At 41.4% G+C, this 22,131-nt stretch overlaps 1 protein-coding gene across 4 annotated transcripts in view; it reads right to left on the bottom strand.

The window, feature by feature from the left end:
* The window catches only part of cacnb3a (calcium channel, voltage-dependent, beta 3a), a 44,645-nt gene extending 34,852 nt beyond the window's left edge, over window positions 1-9,793 (bottom strand). For 2 of the 4 annotated variants that reach the window (XM_079849802.1, XM_079849803.1), the window contains exons 1-2: window positions 9,335-9,793; window positions 8,014-8,106 (exon numbers count right to left, since the gene is read on the bottom strand). In XM_079849802.1, coding sequence (XP_079705928.1) covers window positions 8,014-8,106; window positions 9,335-9,415 — 174 coding nt within the window. In that variant the 5' untranslated portion in view covers window positions 9,416-9,793. The remainder of the gene's footprint in view (window positions 1-8,013; window positions 8,107-9,334) is intronic. The other 2 variants (XM_079849801.1, XM_079849800.1) reach the window with 2 other exon arrangements.
* Between the last annotated feature and the right edge of the window lie 12,338 nt (window positions 9,794-22,131).

Here is a 22,131-nt window from a genome sequence, read left to right as displayed (position 1 = left end):
CAAGCGAGATATTTTATTTAACAGAAGTTGACTACATCGAACGCTCAGTTTGGACTACATCCCTCTACTTCCTTCTTTAATGACGTCACTAAAACCGTTTTTTCACTAACCTCCGCCCACAGGAATACAGGCGTATTGATGGCGAAATGTCAACTTCACATCATTTCTCTTAGAAGGATGAAAATAATCTTACTTAAACTGTGATTAGTATACAGAAAGCGATCAAAGAACAATCCCTTTCCAATCGCCCAAGCTGTCAATCACACAGCGCAAGTTTATCTGGACACTTGCCAAAACTCGTTATGAAATCAATGACGCTGTTACACTGCACAACGAATCTCTTACTGTATTTATATACCTCATGTTTGCATTGGTGAAATCATTAGTGAGTGCAGAAACTGCGTTGCAATGATAAGATCTTTTTTCACGCGATCAACAGACTGTCATCTGCTCAATGCTCATCACTGCAACCTTTTATGTGATGGGAATAGATCTAAATACTTAAAAAACTTCTCACGATTCGTTAATCCCGATAGCTGTAATATCGGGATTAACGGGATTATCGGGAAAAACGTATGATAGCTGTAATAGTAAAAGTTTTCCAGATAGTTCCACATGTAATGCCAGATATTTCATATGCAAGCATGTCAGCCAATCACAGCAGAGGGCGTTTACACTGAAGTCTCACAGCAGACACGCCCCTTCAAACAGAGCGTTCAAATCAGGGGATGAAATCAGGCTAGGAAATATGCCTTTTATTTCTAAATTATAACAACTTTTGATCTAAAAAACATACTAACATTATAAGGGCACCCCAGGAAACATTCTACAATAATAACATAATCCATGCAATGGGACCTTTAAGGCCTTATAGGTCAGTTGCAGTTCTTTGTAATCAAAATGGAACCTAATAGATATCTGTACTTCTACTCAATTACTTGATTTGTGTAATTTGTCCACCTCTGTAGTTAAATAATATAATCGTCATATACATTTGAAAAATAAATACAAAATACACTTTTATGGCTGATAAGCAATATTTATGGCAACGAGAGTGAATTTTCTCAATTCAGTCACCACTGGCAGATGTGGCAAAATGTTACTTTTAAGACCCTCTTTTGCCCTGGATAAAGGATCCTAAAAGAGAAAAATGTTCCAGTCAAACTGGAAATAACTAGAAACATCCTACTCCTGTTTAAAACATGAAGTCTTTAATATGGAAACAATATTTCCTGTTCCTTTCATATCAGCACACAGAAATTAAAATCACAACAAGCACACTTAAACAAGGAACATTGCTCAACATTATCCATAACAAATCCACTTTTCACCAGATCACCTGATTTGATGAAAAAAGAAAAGTTTACCTTGACTGGTAGATGTTAGACATACTGTCAATATATATTAATGTCTTTACATCAGCAGCTCACACACACAGGCTACTCTGCTGTACATACAGACTCACAATCTGTTTCTCTGACCTTCATTGCCATCATGACATCACAGATCATGACATCACAGATCCCGCCCCCTCATTCATGCTAATGACATCACATCATCAACCTTCTCTCATGTGTGTTTGTGTATGTGTCCAGTCTACTAGGCTCCACAATAGATCCATCTATTCTGAATCAAACCATGGTCAAGTGCATTTTAAATTATTGTTTTAATAATCTTTTGTCGTGCTTTAAAGGAGTATACTTATTTTGATGTGTTATCTAACATAAAGCACATGTTAAATACTTGATTATAATTTTAACTATAGGTGTTGTTCAATACTACATTTAAAGTTATATAGTATTATATAATATATTAAGTGAACTAAATTGCAACTGTTAGGAGATATCAGACCTGAGACATTGATGAATTGATGAAAATACAACACAAAGCTTTATTGAACATTGTCCAAAACAGGTAAGTAAAGACCCCAAATGATATGCAGTGCAAGTATAATGCTTCAGTTCTTAGGGTAACAGGGGACGATAGAGGATGTAACTCAAATTGGTAAGTATATCCACACACACCTTTTGTTTGCCGTTGGAGTGATTGAATAACAAACAATGTCTTTGTCTTACAGGAATAGTGGGAATGCTGGAGGGACGCAAGCTGGAGAACAGACAAGGGAACAAGGAATATGAACTTGGAGGAATCGCAGGAGGTAAATATCTTAGGTGTGTAGTCCGGTAAGTAATCCGTAGTTCTGGGGGTCTGAGGTGTGAGGTGTGTGCTGAAATACTGTGGTGATGAGCGTGCTGATCAGTTGCAGATGCAGATTATGGCTAAATGAGGGAGGGAGTGCAGTAGTGAGGGAGGACCGGTGCAATTGTGACAGAACCCCCCTGGGCTGGGCTCTGGGGCTGGGCTCTGGGGCTGGAGAGGACTCTGGGCTGGGCTCTGGGGCTGGAGAGGACTCTGGGCTGGGCTCTTGTGCTGGAGAGGACTCTGGGCTGGGCTCTGGGGCTGGAGAGGACTCTGGGCTGGGCTCTGGGGCTGGAGAGGACTCTGGGCTGGGCTCTTGGGCTGGAGAGGACTCTGGGCTGGGCTCATGGGCTGGAGAGGACTCTGGGCTGGGCTCTTGGGCTGGAGAGGACTCTGGGCTGGGCTCATGGGCTGGAGAGGACTCTGGGCTGGGCTCTGGGGCTGGAGAGGACTCTGGGCTGGGCTCTGGGGCTGGAGATGACTCTGGGCTGGGCTCTGGGGCTGGAGATGACTCTGGGCTGGGCTCTTGGGCTGGAGTTCTGGGCTGGGCTCATGGGCTGAAGAGGACTCTGGGCTGGGCTCTGGGGCTGGAGAGGACTCTGGGCTGGGCTCTGGGGCTGGAGATGACTCTGGGCTGGGCTCTTGGGCTGGAGAGGACTCTGGGCTGGGCTCTGGGGCTGGAGAGGACTCTGGGCTGGGCTCTGGGGCTGGAGAGGACTCTGGGCTGGGCTCTGGGGCTGGAGAGGACTCTGGGCTGGGCTCATGGGCTGGAGAGGACTCTGGGCTGGGCTCATGGGCTGGAGAGGACTCTGGGCTGGGCTCTTGGGCTGGAGAGGACTCTGGGCTGGGCTCTGGGGCTGGAGAGGACTCTGGGCTGGGCTCTGGGGCTGGAGAGGACTCTGGGCTGGGCTCTGGGGCTGGAGATGACTCTGGGCTGGGCTCTTGGGCTGGAGAGGACTCTGGGCTGGGCTCTGGGGCTGGAGAGGACTCTGGGCTGGGCTCTGGGGCTGGAGATGACTCTGGGCTGGGCTCTTGGGCTGGAGAGGACTCTGGGCTGGGCTCATGGGCTGGAGAGGACTCTGGGCTGGGCTCTGGGGCTGGAGAGGACTCTGGGCTGGGCTCTTGGGCTGGAGAGGACTCTGGGCTGGGCTCTGGGGCTGGAGAGGACTCTGGGCTGGGCTCTGGGGCTGGAGAGGACTCTGGGCTGGGCTCTGGGGCTGGAGAGGACTCTGGGCTGGGCTCTGGGGCTGGAGAGGACTCTGGGCTGGGCTCTGGGGCTGGAGAGGACTCTGGGCTGGGCTCGTGGGCTGGAGAGGACTCTGGGCTGGGCTCTTGGGCTGGAAAGGACTCTGGGCTGGGCTCTTGGGCTGGAGAGGACTCTGGGCTGGGCTCATGGGCTGGAGAGGACTCTGGGCTGGGCTCATGGGCTGGAGAGGACTCTGGGCTGGGCTCATGGGCTGGAGAGGACTCTGGGCTGGGCTCATGGGCTGGAGAGGACTCTGGGCTGGGCTCATGGGCTGGAGAGGACTCTGGGCTGGGCTCATGGGCTGGAGAGGACTCTGGGCTGGGCTCTGGGGCTGGAGAGGACTCTGGGCTGGGCTCATGGGCTGGAGAGGACTCTGGGCTGGGCTCATGGGCTGAAGCGGACTCTCAAATTGTGAAGGTAGTATTGGAGAAGTGTGCTATTATTGTTTCAAGCAATCAGATAATGATCTACACCTAGTTCATATTTTGAATTCACACATTAAAACAGAACAGCAGAAATATAACGGCACGTGTCTATTATCTGTATTTACCTGCACCACACACACACACAAAAAAAAAAACTAATTTCCACTCTGTGTCCAAACAGGGTTACCTGAGAGTGGTTGAGAGTTTGTTATGCAATGTCTGTTTAGCAAGGTGTCAGAAAGATAATCACTACACAGCATTGCACTCAATGCCTTCTCTTCCCAGAGTGTCCTGAAGTGCTCTAGAGTGGGAGGGGCTGAAGGATGCATGGACGTGCATGTTATGTAAGCCTTTAGATCAAGAGTCCTCTTTCACAGAAAAGTAGCTACTGTGGTGGTACAGTGGTACAGTAATGGTATCAGATGGTAATACTATAGTACTTTGATGTATACTGCAGTAAAAAAACGAGTACCATCATATTTACAAAAAATACAATTTTACTATCATGATATTTGTCCAAAATAATACATAATACCACAGCTAGTGCTAGTAGGATGTAGCTAGAATCTTGTAAATATTCTTCATCTAGGTCTGCTGCATCAAGACTCATATGCTTTCTCAGAGTGGATGAAGCGAGCAGAGAAGGAGGAATGATACAATGCACAGAAATGATCAAATGCAAGGAAACCAGAGAGAGAGAGACACTGTTGTATATTATAAGGCTTATACCCAGAGATCTTTAAGGCTATATACGCTTTTAATCAATATTAATTTCCATGCAAAAATGAACACCCCTAGAAGTTGCCACAAGTCCACATTTAAGAGACGGTTCATGTAGGGTACGTTTCCATACAATAAGAAAGCAGATGGGATGGGATTGGGTCTTGAAATAGATCCTCTCAACAGCAGCAGGTAAATGCCACTGTTTCTCCTGCAGAGATGAGTCACAATCCAGCAAGACAACCCCACCCGAGTCAAAGAAAAGATTTGTTTCAAACATATATGAATCTTCTATGGAACACAAAAGAAGATATTTTGAAGAATGTTGGTAACCATACAGTTGATGGACCCCCCACTGAGTTCCATAGTATGAAAATAGTAAAAAAAAAAATACTATGCAAGTCAATGGGGCCCATCAACTGTTAGGTTACTGACATTCTTCGAAATATCTTCTTTTGTGTTTGACAGAAGAAATAAAATTCATACTGGTTTGGAACAACTTAAGGGAGAGTAAATGATGACAGAATTTTCATATTTGGGTCAACTATGCCTTTAAGTAAAGCATCCATTTATCAAATGCAGCACATTCACCACTGTCTTTAACACCCCTAGAAGCTGCCACGAGTCCACATATAAGAGACGGTTCATTTAAGGATTTAAGTACGTAAGGATTCAATGATGTACGTCACAGATGCTTTTTTCAGGTACGGCATCACGGCACAAGTTTTATGAACAAAGAAAGAGCATGAGGATTTAACATTCACCAGAAGGCTCCACTCCAAATGAGCTCCATTAATATTTTACTATTTTACTATTTTAAGAACTGATATTTTGAGAGAAAATTGAAACTGCCACGACCCCCTGGTCATGAAAATTAACAACCCGCTCAATATGCCACCTCTTCTTTCCACACACACATAAACTCTCTGCTGCATGGCAGATGGATACCCGAATAGTCAATGTCCCCATTAATGCCATTTAAACCTTGTCTGTAAACTTCTGAACAGAAGAATTTGGAGTAGGTATCTAAGGGTGTCACTCTTGATAGGCTGAATATAAAGACAAATGAGCTTATATGGTGTGAGCAGAACAAACTGAAGAATTTGGGTCACTCATTACAGAGGAAATTAATTGATGTAACGAGGCTGACATAGATGTTGAAGTGTGCCATGGAGAAATTCAGTGCGCTTGTCATAACCTATTTTTCCTTTTGGTGTTTTCAAAAGATCCTCTTAAATAATACATTAAGACGTTGCAGTAGAGTAATGGAACTGCCTCCATCTAGTGGCCACGTCTTGAATTACAGCATAAATGAAACCTATGGCTATAATCAGCTCTTACACATAACACATTACACAAGCTGTTTAGACATGTCAAACTGAATAAATCAAAAGGGAATTCAAGTACACATCTGGAAATTCAAATACAAGTGTCCTTGTTACATGTTACATGTACTTACTGTAGTAATAACAGTAAATTATACATCATTACATGCAATTAACCTTAAAACAAACCATAATCAGTACATTACTTTATATTATTTATATTATTCCTCAGTACTAAAATGTATAATTACACTGTAACAAGGACACCTTAAAATTTAAAGTGTAACCAGATATTTTTACAAAGACTCTTTCTAAATGTCTATTGAAGCAAATTGCAATAGTTTGTAATATTTTGACTGAGTAGGGAAATTTAACAGTTTTAAAATAATGTGACCTGGCAAAACCTTTCATAACCTTTTATTAAAGATGAAATACAGCATACACTGTCATGAACTGTGTGTTTAGTTTTACTCTCATGGACATTTAGTTTGTTATCGTTAGTTTCCTGTTCCCTTTGTTCCTAGTTTCCCACCCGTCATCAGTTTCCATGGACACTCATTTATCATCACAGCTGTTAGTCTGTGTCTCATTATCACTGTGTTTAAGTTCTTATTTGTGCTCATGCTGGACGCTGGCCGGGTACATCAACTTCGCCCTATGAGTCGACGGATCTTCTTTTCCCAGCGCTGCCCTGGTAAGAGGAGTCCCGAGCTTCGCCTCGGTGCGTCAACCAATCAGCTCCGCCCTGGCTGCTTTCCCCATCGGCTCCACCTGGGACCGTCGTCCCTTTGGCTCCACCGGGCTCCCTCGTCCCACTGGCTCCATCCTGGTCAGTCAACGCTCCATCATTGCCACGGTCTTCTGAGCTGTCTGCTGTGCTCCATCCCTCCACCCCTACGGCTCCGTCGGGCTCCTCTATCCCTCAGGCTTCACTGGAGTCCTCGCTCACACCGGCGTCACCTCAGTTTTTCGGCCTCTTGGTTCCACCTCGGCCACTCATCGCCAGGACTTTGCCTTGGTCTCCCAGTCCATCGATGTCACCAGGCATCTCGACCTATCTGGACGTCGCCTAGGCCTCACCATCTTCCTGAGTCACCTCAGTCTGTCTGGCTCAAAGGACCAGCCTGGCTCCTCCCTCCATCACTGCCGCTGTGGGCCGCCTCCATCATGGCTGTCTCCTGGGTCGCTCTGGGATCACATCAGCCATCCATGGGCCCTTCCACCGTCATCTCCTCCATGGCTCCTCCCACCATCTTCATGGTTCCTCCCACTGTCAACTCCTTCATGGTTCTTCCAATCAGCTCCTACATGTCACTTTCTGCCATCTGCACCGCCCTGGTGCCTCCCATCTGCCAGCCTATGGCTTTCCAGCACCTCGCCGGTCCCTCGTCCACCACCTGAACCTCCACCCTTCTTCCATTCGAGCTATCCATCACGGCTTGAGACTGCACCTTTTCGGGAGGGGGCGTTCTCTCATGAACAGTGCATTTAGTTTTAATCTTATGGACTTTTAGTTTGTTATCGTTAGTTTCCTGTTTCCTTTGTTCCTGGTTTCCCGCCAGTCATCAGTTTCCATGAACACTCATTAATCATCACAGCTGTTTGTCATCTGTGGATAACTTGAGTTTGTTTTATATTAAATATTTTTGTTTTGGAACCTTTTGAATCTTCATCTTTATCATCTCCACCTTAACATTTCAACTTTATGTCTAATGCCAACTGATTGTTCAATTAAATGTCAGACAAGTCAAACTCCATGGACATGAATAGACGGTAAAGTGTAGAGAGATAATGTATTGATGCATCAAGATTTAATATCTGAACCGAATTGTAACCTCCATGCTCTTATTTTGTTTTTAATTTATTTGAAGGCAAAAATTACAATTTTGTAAAGTTCATCGGTTTGAAACCAAAATTTCAGCCTCTATTAAGTCACTTCCCCTGGTCACACTACACAACCTCTGTAAAGCAGTGAAGCAGTGATGCACATACAGTACAGTGACCAATCAAACAACCCCACATGAATACATAATGACAGAAACAATACGCTGGCATCTGTATGAATATGGATGCTCTGATTGATTAAGCCGAGTCTTACCTGTCGTTTGATGAAGCTGGAGGTGGTGTCAGACGAGGTGCTGCCATCTGAGCGTTTAAAACGACCCTTACGCTTTGGCAACTTTCGTGGTAGCTATATGGAGACAACCACATCAACACAAACAGTCACCTGGTTACAGTAACATCAGACACAAGATGCCTTGTCTGCACTTCATAAAACAGGTGCTGTTTTATCTTGTCTCACTCTTCAAAAAATCTTTTTACTAAACCACTCAATTCATATGGATTAGTTTTACAATCTCTTTAAAAAATAAACTTTTTGAAAAGTCAACATTTACTCTACAGATACATTATCTTTCTTGTTCTTGTTTTTTTTATATTAGACCATATTTCTGTTGGTAAATTCAACCCCATCACACGAGAAACGTAGCTACAAGGTGGCGATTTTATATCAATTCATACACTGTCATTGAATGAAAACATGATTTTTAGAAGAAAAAAAAAGTAAGCATGAAGGTCCACTCCTAAAAACATAGGTTACGGGGTGTAAACAGATTGTACACAAATGTACAAATGAGGTCGTACGAATTCAGACAAATTAGCCACCAATTCGCCAAAACGTTGCGAAATTGCCTTGAAATTGTATTGGAAAATCCAGGTTAAGATGGTAGTTGTGTTTGGAAAATGGTCTAAGATGATCATTAATTGATACAAGCTGGTTAGCTGACTGAACAGACACCATTTCCCCAAAATTCTCTTGACACCAGAATGACCAGTATTGTTTCTGCTTCAAGATGGTATACCATGATTTCTGTTTTGGACTAATAACCAACTTAGACCTAGAAACCATAATGTTCAAAAACACAGCTACAAGCTTGGTATTTGAAACAGGGATAGGACAGGTGACCATGGGACTTAAGTTGGCTACAGGTGAGACCCGACCCATGACATGACTAGTAGGCTAAGGGTTATCCATTTTAATGCCGTTTATACGCACCAATAGGTAGAAACTGAAAGAGAAAAGTGTTTGAACTGTAAACACTATGCCTACAGATGCCTGGCCTTAAGGACGAGGCCTTGGTTGCGGAGTGAAATCTCAGGGCGGAGGAAAAACAGGAATTAGGAGTTTCGCGGATGGTAGAGGAGCATCAAACATCTTATCAACATCTCGCCTCCGCTCATTAAAAACAACTGCGCGTGTCTGATTAAAAGCGCGATAAAAGGCTATATTACACGGGCAGATTGTGTAGCTGTAGCGCTCTGCGGATATATGTAGGCTTCAATGCACGACAGCTCAACAACAAGTAGCCAAAAATTAACCATTTACGAGAACATATACAAATCCCCCCCAAAAGTCTTACCTGGAAATAGTGCGACTGAGAAGCGCTTTCTACACCAGACAGAGGGTCTGCGGAAGATTTGGACATCTTTACTTGCACCATCTATTTGAGAGCGCAGGGAGGCGGATGCATGCATGCATTGGTGCTTACTGGAAGAAACGGCGATACGAAATACATATGCCTGCCGAGGAAGAGAGAGTATCACGAGTGAACAGTGACGCCTCTATTTGAGCGGTATACGCAGAGATCCTAAGATATATTCCCTCGCGCGGGTTATCATAAGCTAAGACAGTAATACAGGTGTACAAATGCAATGTGTCTGTTTCTTGTGCATGCGCCTTTTGTAATGATGTGTCTCTGTCTCGCGCGCTACCGTGTGTGTGTGCTGCGTTCTCTCTCTCCCTCCCTCTCCCACTCTTTCCCCAGAGCATGCTATATTTGCCTCACTTGTACAGTATGCATTGAGATTGCTTCCTTCCTTCCAGCAATACAAATTGCCCACCCAAAACTCATTAGATAAAATAATTTTGTTTTTTTTCAAGAACGTAACAGGTGCATTGGAATACTGTTTAATCTTGTGCATATCTGAGATTTCTCAAATAAGTACATCGCAGTGGTTTTTTACAACTTGTCAGGTAATTTAAAGATGATGAAAGCGATGTTTTAAAGTGAACAATGCCATGTTTTAAAGAAATTACACTTGTTTCTTTGACAGCCCTATAGGCTCTGTAAATAGTATTTCAAGATCTTTCATTTAAGTTCGTGAATTTGTTAATGCAAATTTTCTAATGAAAAGGTAAAAAAAGAAAAGAAATATCATCCATATTGCCAATAATATAGCCTAAAGTTGTCACTAACGATTACTTCTGTGAAGAAGTAAACTACAATGCCATCTGCTGGCACTTTGGAGCATAGCCTAGGCTATAATTTAGATTTAGGTAAGTGTACGTTTTATGGTTGCCCCTGCAACATTTTTTTCTCAATCGATTTGACACATTTGTCCAAACTCAGATCTCAAAACAATTAACACAGTTATCTGAACACTCTGTAATTCTCCTAAACAGCTTGTAAGTTTTCATTCAAAACATGTGTACAAAATTCACAACAGTTCAACCAACCAAAATTTTACAGTTTTTCTGAATTGCTAAAACACATTTCTTGAAACCATCACTCACTTTCTCAAAACCCTAAACCTTAAATATTCTGAATCCTCTTGCCGGTTCCTATATCTAGTATAGCCTATATCCCCAATAAGGTGAGAGTTTGGTCTTTTATATTATATATACAGTGAGGAAAATAAGTATTTGAACACCCTGCTATTTTGCAAGTTCTCCCACTTGGAAATCATGGAGGGGTCTGAAATTGTCATCGTAGGTGCATGTCCAATGTGAGAGACATAATCTAAAAAAAAAAAGTCCAGAAATCACAATGTATGATTTTTTAACTATTTATTTGTATGATACAGCTGCAAATAAGTATTTGAACACCTGAGAAAATCAATGTTAATATTTGGTGCAGTAGCCTTTGTTTGCAATTACAGAGGTCAAACGTTTCCTGTAGTTTTTCACCAGGTTTGCACACACTGCAGGAGGGATTTTGGCCCACTCCTCCACACAGATCTTCTCTAGATCAGTCAGGTTTCTGGGCTGTCGCTGAGAAACACGGAGTTTGAGCTCCCTCCAAAGATTCTCTACTGGGTTTAGGTCTGGAGACTGGCTAGGCCACGCAGAACCTTGATATGCTTCTTACAGAGCCACTCCTTGGTTATCCTGGCTGTGTGCTTCGGGTCATTGTCATGTTGGAAGACCCAGCCTCGACCCATCTTCAATGCTCTAACTGAGGGAAGGAGGTTGTTCCCCAAAATCTCGCAATACATGGCCCCAGTCATCCTCTCCTTAATACAGTGCAGTCGCCCTGTCCCATGTGCAGAAAAACACCCCCAAAGCATGATGCTTCCACCCCCATGCTTCACAGTAGGGATGGTGTTCTTGGGATGGTACTCATCATTCTTCTTCCTCCAAACACGTTTAGTGGAATTATGACCAAAAAGTTCTATTTTGGTCTCATCTGACCACATGACTTTCTCCCATGACTCCTCTGGATCATCCAAATGGTCATTGGCAAACTTAAGACGGGCCTTGACATGTGCTGGTTTAAGCAGGGGAACCTTCCGTGCCATGCATGATTTCAAACCATGACGTCTTAGTGTATTACCAACAGTAACCTTGGAAACGGTGGTCCCAGCTCTTTTCAGGTCATTGACCAGCTCCTCCCGTGTAGTTCTGGGCTGATTTCTCACCTTTCTTAGGATCATTGAGACCCCACGAAGTGAGATCTTGCATGGAGCCCCAGTCCGAGGGAGATTGACAGTCATGTTTAGCTTCTTCCATTTTCTAATGATTGCTCCAACAGTGGACCTTTTTTCAATAAGCTGCTTGACAATTTCCCCGTAGCCCTTTCCAGCCTTGTGGAGGTGTACAATTTTGTCTCTAGTGTCTTTGGACAGCTCTTTGGTCTTGGCCATGTTAGTAGTTGGATTCTTACTGATTGTATGGGGTGGACAGGTGTCTTAATGCAGCTAATGACCTCAAACAGGTGCATCTAATTTAGGATAATAAATGGAGTGGAGGTGGACATTTTAAAGGCAGACTAACAGGTCTTTGAGGGTCAGAATTCTAGCTGATAGACAGGTGTTCAAATACTTATTTGCAGCTGTATCATACAAATAAATAGTTAAAAAATCATATATTGTGATTTCTGGATTTTTTTTTTTAGATTATGTCTATCACAGTGGACATGCACCTACGATGACAATTTCAGACCCCTCCATGATTTCCAAGTGGGAGAACTTGCAAAATAGCAGGGTGTTCAAATACTTATTTTCCTCACTATATATATATATATATATATATATATATATGTGTGTGTGTGTGTGTGTGTGTGTGTGTGTGTGTGTGTGTGTGTGTGTGTGTGTTAGTCAGTTAAGAGTCCTGACCGCAAGGGAATTGAATGACACTGAGGGATGACACTGAGGGAAATCCCCAGTTTTGCAGCACAGCGCCGCAATATAAAGTTAAGAAAACTAGACAACCGAGAGAAACATGTCTACTACCTCAGATTTAACGTTTTATCTGTACATCAGCATCAGAGATTAACATTATAATTTCGTTCACAGTGGAGAAAGCTGCTTACATGTGCAAAACTAACTGTGAAGACTAAATGTAAACACAGCTTTTGTGTCTTTATCAATTTTCTGAAATTTGATATTTAAATTTTCTGTCGAATTTGAACCACTGAATTTGTAGAAGCGAATTTGTAAAGCGAAATAAAATGGACCGAAAATTGCCTGTCAAATGTTATAGGTTGTATTTTTAAACAGAATTAATATTTTGGAAGTGAAATCTGAAAGGTGAATTTGGATTATTGAATTTTTAATAATGAAAACGTCTGTGAAATGTGAATTGAAATATTCACAGCTTAAATATACAACCATGTTGAATTGCAGCCTATAAAAATGCAAGCCCTAAAAATACAATGCATTAAAGCAGGGCTAATGCAATGCATATTTTTTCAAGTAGTGCAATTCAACAAGCTTTTTTGTTTCAAAAACATTTGTCATTATTTTACTTCCATATCCTTCTTTTCCTCTTATATTGTTTCCATCCATTGTTGGTATCAACATTCAGTGCAACATTTTGAGTCAATTTTGGGACTCTGATCAATCCCACTGATCACCCCACCCTCGGGGCTTCCGAGAACTTCCTGTGACTGTGAGTGGGGATATCAAGGCGATGCACCAGATCCGTCTTCTACCTGAGGACCGTCCTCTACTCCATTTCCTTTGGCGGGACCTGAAGATGGATGAGGCCCCCAAGATTCTCAAGTGGCAGGTATTACTCTTTGGCACAATCTCCAGTGCATGCTGTGCTACCTATGCTCTACAACAGCATGTACGGCAACAGTCCCTAACGGACGAGGCGATTTGGTTTTCAGTGGAGAGATGTTTCTATGTCGATAACTGCCTGCAGAGCCTGCCTACTGATGCAGCTCGGAGCTTAATTTATCGACTAAGAAATATCCTTTCTGGAGCTGGATTTGAAATTTGTTAATGGGCCTGCAATGATCCTGATGTTATGAGTCACCTACCAACCAACACCTGACCTGCGAGTGTGGAATTGTGGTTGACGCAGGACAAGTCAGGTGTCCCAGAGTCGAAGCCAGGTCTGAGCTGGAATTGGCAGATGGACACCTTGTCCTATAAACACCACCCTGTGATATATGAGATTCCCACTTTGAGGAACATCTATAAGGTCCTAGCTACCAAGTACAATCCTCTGGGATGGCCTCTACCTTACATATGAGTGAAGGTCATCATTAAGCAACTGTGGAACAAGCAGAGAGGGTAAGATGACCCCAACCTGCCTCCTGAGCTCCTCCAGTCCTGGAATGCGTAGGAGAAGTAACTCCGATACTTCCCTGGTATCTCCCTTCCCTGGTCTTATGTCCCTCCTGAAGTTGGGATGGATGGAGTTACTCATGAGGTAAATAACTTCTCGCATGCCTCTGAGCAGGCATATATAGCTGGGGATACTTCCGGACTACCGACCAGGAGGGTCAGACTTACCTGTCCTTCATTCATCCCACCCTTAAATGAGCTCACTCCATTCAAAGACTGGAACTCAGTCTAGTAGCAACACAGTTGACTAAGTTACTTGAAGCAAATTTGACCCTACGAATTAAGGCTATTTTTCTGTGGTCAGACTTTACCACTGTCCTCTAATGGTTGAATTTGTAGTCCAGTTGCTACTTAGTCTTCGTGGGAAACCGAATTGCTGAGATACAGGAGCTGATGGATAATTATTCCTATAAACCTCTCCAATACCTTGTTGTACCAAACGGATGGTCCCAAGGGCCCTCTTTCCTCCTCTAGGATTCTAAAGAATGGCCAGTAATCCCTAAGACAGAGACCAAGGAGGACAGAGTCGAATTGCAAAAATCTGCCTACAATGGGATAAATACCTTACCTTCCTCTTCGGTCAACATCCATAGCTGGAACTACAACACCTGGCAGGAACTGGATTACTGCCAGGCTGAGGTCCTAATCCTCAAATGGGTGCAGCAGGAATCCTTCCCTGAGGATTATAAACGGTTAGGGACTGGGAAGTCCATCAGGCCTGGAAGTTGACTTGTTACCCTAGCTAGCCCCTGAAATTGATTGGTTCAGTGGTCTGATCAGGGTAGGAGGTTGTTTTAGGAGAGTTGCAGGTGTCGAGGTCTCCGTTTTACATCCTCTGGTCCTGGATTCTAATCATCCAGTCACCCGTATGATCGTTCACAAGTATGACCACCAGTTACATCATTCTGGATCGGAACGATTGTTTGCTGAAATAAGGAGATACTGGATCCTATGAGGCCACAAAGCTGTCCGGGGGTTTCAGCATGACTGCTCAAAATGTTGATGCAAAGAGCCCAGTCAACAATCCCTAAAATGAAGAATCTACCTTCTGTATGCCTTTGGCTCTGCAAACCTACCTTATATTCCAGGTTCACAAGGGATTCTCTATCTAGCCTTCAAAACTCTGCAGAAATGGCAAGCCTCCCCACCTGACTTGAAGGAGAAAACATTTGTTATGATTGTAGACCCCCAACTACTTCGGAGCTTATGACCTGTGGGACAAGTCATCAAAACCCACCCAAGCCCAGATGGTCATATCAGGTCAGCTGATGTGGAGATAAAGGGCCAAGTTTATACTAGACTGGAAGCTCACCTGGTCATCCTGCCAGCCTTACCAAAGGATGGACTTAATGCCCCCAACCCTGATTATTTGAGTCGCCTTTTATGGAAGCAAAGATGTTCTGCATGTACTAAAGGCTCAATTTTATGGGTTCTTAATTATGTGATGTTAATCTGTATTCTGTTATAATATTAAAGGAGTGTTGCGTTATGTTCCATTAAATGCTGCTCATTTACACCATGATTCTATCCATATATGGGCACAATATGGCAAATTATTTCTGTTTATATAAACTATATGTTTATGCATAGAAATGTCACTGATGTGAATTGGGGATACCTTTGTTGTATATGTAACAGTGAATGCTAATTTTGTTTATATATTTAGTTTATTCATTATCTTAATTGTACTTATTATTTTTCAGACTATGTACATTCTTTGAATATACATCTGTGGCCCATCCCTCTGTCTCCAATACACAGTGTTAAGCTGATTACCTGTCTCCTCATTATTTGTGCTCTGACCGGCACCCAGGGGGGTTTACTTGTCCATTACCTAATCAGAACCTAACCCTGCATCTCAATGTCCATACTATCCATCCTAAACAGTATGTGAGATTAGAATAAGTGTGTCCCAAAGCATAGTATGTTAAAAAGAGGATGCCAGGATGGTCCACGGATGGTCCACTATTTCTGGTGGATTTTCGAAGTGTGGGTCCGTGCACACTCTAAAGGCTAATATTGCCCACAACCCAGTGCGCTTTGGAGGAGGAACACGAGTAAAAATTTTTGAAAAACTACAAAACATGGCGGATATGCGCAACCGGCGGATTAGAGGTTCAACCTGATAAAAACATATTTATTTAATGTTATCCGTGTTATATTCCATCTGCAATAACAATGTGGACTTTTATAAAGATCCTATGAGCCATTAACTTTTAAATGCATCATTATGCATTAATATGAGGAGAGTCTCCGCATGAAAGACCCGCGACTGCAGATCAACGTGGTTCTGCATTTCTCTCCGATACGGTAGGAAACTGAATTACATTAAATGTGGAGGGCAACCGTTAAAGACGCAATTGTATGACGTGATAGTAAGTCCCAAAGCTTGTCTACTTTTTGCGACACACTCAAAAATATCTACTTTTTATTCACAAAAAGAGTACATGTATTTTAGGGCGTATTATTAGGCGAATTGAGACGCAGCAGTCCAAAAGCCTCTCCAAAAAACAAAACAAAACATTATGCTTCAGTTTGTTAAGTTTCGTTAGTTTAGTTTTCCCTGTTCCCGTTTTGACAGTGTTTTCCTGTCATTGTTAGTTACCTTGGTTGCTGATTTAAGTTCCACACCTGTTCACTGTTACATTGAATACTCCCTGTGTATTTAAGCCCTTAGTTTCCTCTTTTCATTGTTCCGTGTCGTCTTAGTATAATGTGGTTGTTAGTCAGTTCTCCTGCTTGTTTCCTTTTGAAGATTATTAATAAAAAAGGATCTATTTTGTTCTCTTTTTCTTCGTTATTACAACAGCACAGCCTGACAAAACACAGAATGTTATTTTTTATTTTTTACTATGGACATACCGGCAGTCCACCTGGAGCAGAAGGAGCAAAACCTTGAGGACCACACAAGGGTATTTCTAGATCTGGCGTGCCTCACCCACTACCCGGATCGCTTGCTTTGCGTTTTTTACTGCACCAGCCTCAGCAAGCGGTCCAAGGCACGCCTTTCTGTGGACGGTCCTCGGGGAAACTTTGTGCGCTCGTGGAGTGGGTGATGATGAAAAACGGATCTCCGTTCGTCATCTGGCTCTCTGAGGAGGACATCACCAGCCCCACTCCAGACCCATAGCCCAGCCGACCGCCCTGCACGGAGCCTATGCCAGAGCCCACAGCAGACACGGAGCTCAAGCCTGCGTGATGTCCTTCGTCCCCGCCTCCGCTGACTCTCTTCAGTCACCCGGCTCATCCTCTGTTGACTCCACTCTAATGCATGGATCTGCCTCGGGTCTTCCCATCTCCAGCTCCTCCTTGGCAAGGGGATCCCCTGGCTCCGCCTCCAGCCGCTGAGCTTGCTTTGGTTCGTTGACCAGTCGGCTCAACCTTGGCTCCTCCCTCCCTCAGCTTCATCTGCGGCTGTAGTCCTTATGGCTCTACCGGGCTCCCTCGTTCCTCCAGCTCCGCCTTGGTCAGTCGACTCCACCTCTGTCCTCAACTGGTAGTATAGTACAGAAAACAGTCCGTGTCAACAAAAAAAGTAGAAAAAATATGCAATTTGTATATAACATATTTCCTTGCTGAAAAAATGACATAAACACTTTTTTATTTTGGTGGCATTTTCCAATTTGCTGACACAATAACAAGGTTTTGAAGCATGAATAAAATGTTTTGGGTGAGTTACTATGTTTTGCGACATGCAGAGTTCTGATCTTCGAGCAAACAGTTGACACAATTGAGATTACGGTTTAGAGAGTGTTAAGACTGTTTCAAAAAATGTGCCAAAGCGATTAAGAAAAACTGTAATGGGTAATCCTATTGTGACTTCACTATATCTATAATTATATCTATTAATATTACAATCACCTGTAACTGTAAAACAAAACATTTAGCTCATGTGCATTGACTTCTGGCATCTTTAGCTACTTTTATACACTGTAAAAAGTGAACAGTTGGATCAACTTAAAAAAATTACTTCAATTGGTAACACCTAAAGAAATTAAGTTTTCTCAACTTAAATTATCACGTTTACCAATTGAAGTAATTTTTTTAAGTTGATCCAACTGTTCACTTTTTACAGTGTATGGCCAAACTAGATTTATGAGTCAACGAGTAATGTCTTCATGGAATTATTATGAAGGGAAATTTGCAATTACAACATGAATGTGGCTCAGTGGGAGGAGTGTGATACAGAAGTAACTACATCGAATTTCAGAGGAATGGTTTTTCATCACAAACACAGACATAAACTCACACCCTCTTAAGTGTTAAAGACTGACATGGCATTTATGACAGCAGATCTGAAGCAGTGATCCAAACACCTTTATAAATTATAATCCCAAAACTTACCCCACTATGGACAGGAAAACAACTCAAAATGGTGTAAAATCTACCAAATTCTTCAAACCTTTATCCCTAATAACTTTACAAAACTAATAAACGTAATTATAATATACTTAATATAATAAACGTTAAAAAATAATAAACAATCTTGTTCAAAATCGTTTTGATTTTATGTGATATATAAACAGAAAACATTTCTTGTTACAAGTGTGTTCAGTATTATTATACAACAGTTAGTTCCAGTCCTCAAACTTTATTGACTTTGTGGCATTCTTGGAATTTTTTGTTGTTTATTGTTTGGTCTGTGTTTGCCATTCTAGAGAGACTGGCAGTCATTGTTCATTGGTGGGAATTTTCACGTTACATTGTTACGCCAGTAGGTGGCGACATGTGACTATCTTTATGGGTCATTGACTTATTCATTCAACTGATTTGTTAAAAATGAAAACACAAGATTCACTCAGCAACAAAACAATACTGTGTGCTGCTGTGCAAGAAACAAGAAAGAAATGTGGGGCGGGGCTTGGTTTTGTCCATGGGGAATTGATTAGATGGTTGAATAGTTGTAGTTTGCTATTGGTGGATCTTATGTGAGTGACAGGTTGTCCTGCCCTGCAGGAGGGAGGGGAAGTTATTTTGATTAAAGAGATTTATACATAATAAACACTGCAATATATATGTTGTTTTGTGTTTAAATAAAATATGTGTTTTGGCCATTTTAATTTCATGGCGACCTTAATTCTGCTTTGACCATATTTAGAACTGTTTTCATTGTCAGAATAGAAATGGACTGGCCATATTGTGCCTAAATATAGTTACACCAGATTAACTTATTGTTTATTGAACTGTTTATGAAACATGCTGTTCTGAATATTAGGAACAACAGCACTTCCTCCTCCTCCTCCTCTCCTATTCAGATATATAGGTTATTTCAACTTCCTAATTTTTACAGACATTATAAATTAGTTTTTGAAGATATGGCTGAAATAATAATATTATAGTACTCCGCTGGTGATTGTTGTAACTTGTGATTCAAAGTGTCTTGTGTTGTGTGCATGTCCAAAGGCTCTTCCTCCCTGTTTACGCCGTCACGCTGAAGCAATCAGGCTGTCAATCACGTGGATGTAAACTCCTTTGGCAGCCACTAATCTTCAGACACTAAAATCATGCGGCCAATGAGTTGATGTGACAAGTGATGCACTGCTGACAGCTGGACCCTGATTTCACTATGAAACAGCAGGGTGCTGCCTCTGTGTAATTACAGGTGATAAAGAGCTGTATTTGTGTTTTTTTGATTGTTTTATTGCAATGGTTTCTATTGCACTTATATAAACGCTCTCAATTGGCACAACTGTTATGTAAAATGTAGTTTTCAGGTTATGTTATAAGACTAGTGCTAATGTATTTTAAAAGCTGTGTGTGTGTGTGTGTGTGTGTGTGTGTGTGTGTGTGTGTGTGTGTGTGTAACCCTGCAAAGCCTGACATATGAAATAATAGTAAGATTTTTTTGGGGGGGCCTTTAGACAAAATATATATATTTTGTATAGTATGATCATAATATAGTATGATATAGTGAGAATATGAAGCTCACATTCGAACCAATTTTATTTAGAGGCCCAAACTGAGCAAAAATATGATATATATACAAATACATACAAGTTCAAGTTAAAGTTCAAGTTACTTTATTTGTACCCGAAGGTAGATTTTGTTTATTTTTGTAGATTTTGTTTGTAGATACTGTAAGTCTTTTTACTTGCAATGAAAGTATAAGTATGGAAGGCATGTAGGTTATCAAATATGATACAGTAGGCTTTTTTTAGGGTTAATTAGTGCACGTTTACTCCCTAATAACAGAATTACTATTAAAGGTACATTATGTTAAAGTTTCACCATTACAGTAGTAGAATACACAAAGTTCCCCTCTGAGGTTGAATAAAACAAACGCCAGCCCTGGTTCAAATAGCAAAGGAAATAGCCCTACCTTAAGGCAATGAGGAACCTATGAAGGGCAAAGATCTGGCAGTCTATCCAAACCTATTTGTCAGCTGAGCATTAGACAAATAGTCTTGTATTTACTCTACCCTTTTTCATGTCTACTACCATCACTACAGAATGGGCAAAGCAACAACCAGTGTACAGCAGCACTGAATTACAATTGTGTAAACCCAACAGACAGAAATCATCCCAAGCTTTTGTTTAAATGAAAAGCATGCTGCTTAATATTTGTGTCCTAATGTGTGTTTAGATGTTTAAATCATCATAATTTAATGCTTGCAAGACTGCTCTTCAAGTGGTGGGTGTGCTGTGTTTAAATGAAACAGGTTTGTCTTCACTGGTAGTCTTTAGTATACTTATAGCTGCATTTGTCTTGGCTTGTATTCAAATGTGCATGGAATAGTGTTTATCAAACATTTACACAATAACCATTCATAGTTTCATTTTTGGCTCTCTTTTTTACACAGGGCCCTTCCACAGGTCCATTAACGAAGGAAACATGCAATAGTCACTTCAAGGAAGTAATTTAATGATTTATGGTCATGTTCTGCCGTTGAGATTGAGTAGGGCGTAGTGCATTGTGTTTCATTTCTTCTCCTCCATCCTGTTCTTCGGCAATCCAGAGTGGCAGCACAGCTAAAGGGTTTGTTGGAGCTGCACCCATACTGTACAGGTGAATTTGCATTTAAATTTGCCAAAATATAACTGTTATTAAACAAGCAAGCCCAGCCCAGGTGTGAAAAAAGAATGCAAAAGTAACGTAACTCATTACTTTCCAGAAAAAGTAACCAATGCAATTAGTTACTTTTTTTAGGGAGTAACACAATATTGTAAAGCATTACTTTTAAAATGAACTTTCCCCAACACTGTATTTTTCAAGTGAGTGCTCCATTAGAGTTTATTTGTATTTTATAAACTGGGAATTCCCATTTGAAATGTCTTTATTCACGGAAACAAACACTAAATTTGCAAGTTATCATGTGAATCACTGACATCTGATAACTCACAAAACATACCCGTACTGCCGCAGTTGCCTCATGTTTCGTTTCATGGAAAGCACCATCAATCTGGGTACAGCGGACAATAGTGAGGGTGACTGACCAGGAAATCTTACAGTTTTGTTGAAGATTTATATTAATGTATTAAATAAAGGAGACATTTTGTTTTTAGACTTAAGATGATAGAAATTATGTACAAATCCTAAATCAATTACTTTTTCAATATGCCTGAGTGGGCATGTCATGAGTATTACGTAAGACAGAAAATATTATAAGACCGAAACTTATTATCACACTGTACAGTATACAACTAACCAGAGTCTGTGAGATGTTTTTGAACTAAAAAATATGGTAGAAAGAGGGATTTCACCAAATTGAAATTACAAAATGTTTTTACAGTAAAAGTGCCACAATCCTCAGTCACCAGACCAGTCACCTCACACTACATTTCCCATAATCCCGCCTGGCTCACACTTATCTAATCTTCACACCTGTTCATATTAATTTCATTATCTCTGTGTATTTAGTTCCTCTGTTTTGTTGCTCATACGTGTTAGTGTTATGTGTTTGTGCGCTCTGTTACTCCTGCCTGCCTTCTAGTTAATAAAACCTTCTGCCTTCTGTCCATCTCCATCATCTTCAGTCCTGTGGCAAAAAGTGACAACGTGAAAATGATCATTTTATTACATTCATTTTTTCTACATTAACTTTCTGTCAGGAAATATTTATTTAAAATAAACATATTTATATTATTTCTATTTCTATTTATCTAAACTTTATTATATATTATATATTATATATTTTTAGAAAATATTGTAATAGACGTTATGGTCTGAGGACTTCACCCAAAAATTAAAAATGTCATCATTTACTCACCCTAATGTCGTTACAAAACCTGTGTAACTTTTTTATTCAGCAGAAAATAATAGAAGATATTTTGAAAGTTGGGAACCAATAACATTTTGAGAACATTGACTTTCGTTGTATGCAAAAACACTTCTCAAATATCTGTGTCATTTAATATTTGTTTT

This window comes from Squalius cephalus (assembly GCF_949319135.1).
Source record: "Squalius cephalus genome assembly, chromosome: 18".
NCBI lineage: Eukaryota > Metazoa > Chordata > Actinopteri > Cypriniformes > Leuciscidae > Squalius > Squalius cephalus.
Note: the sequence above shows the minus strand (reverse complement) of the source record. Positions and strands in the feature narration are given on the sequence as shown.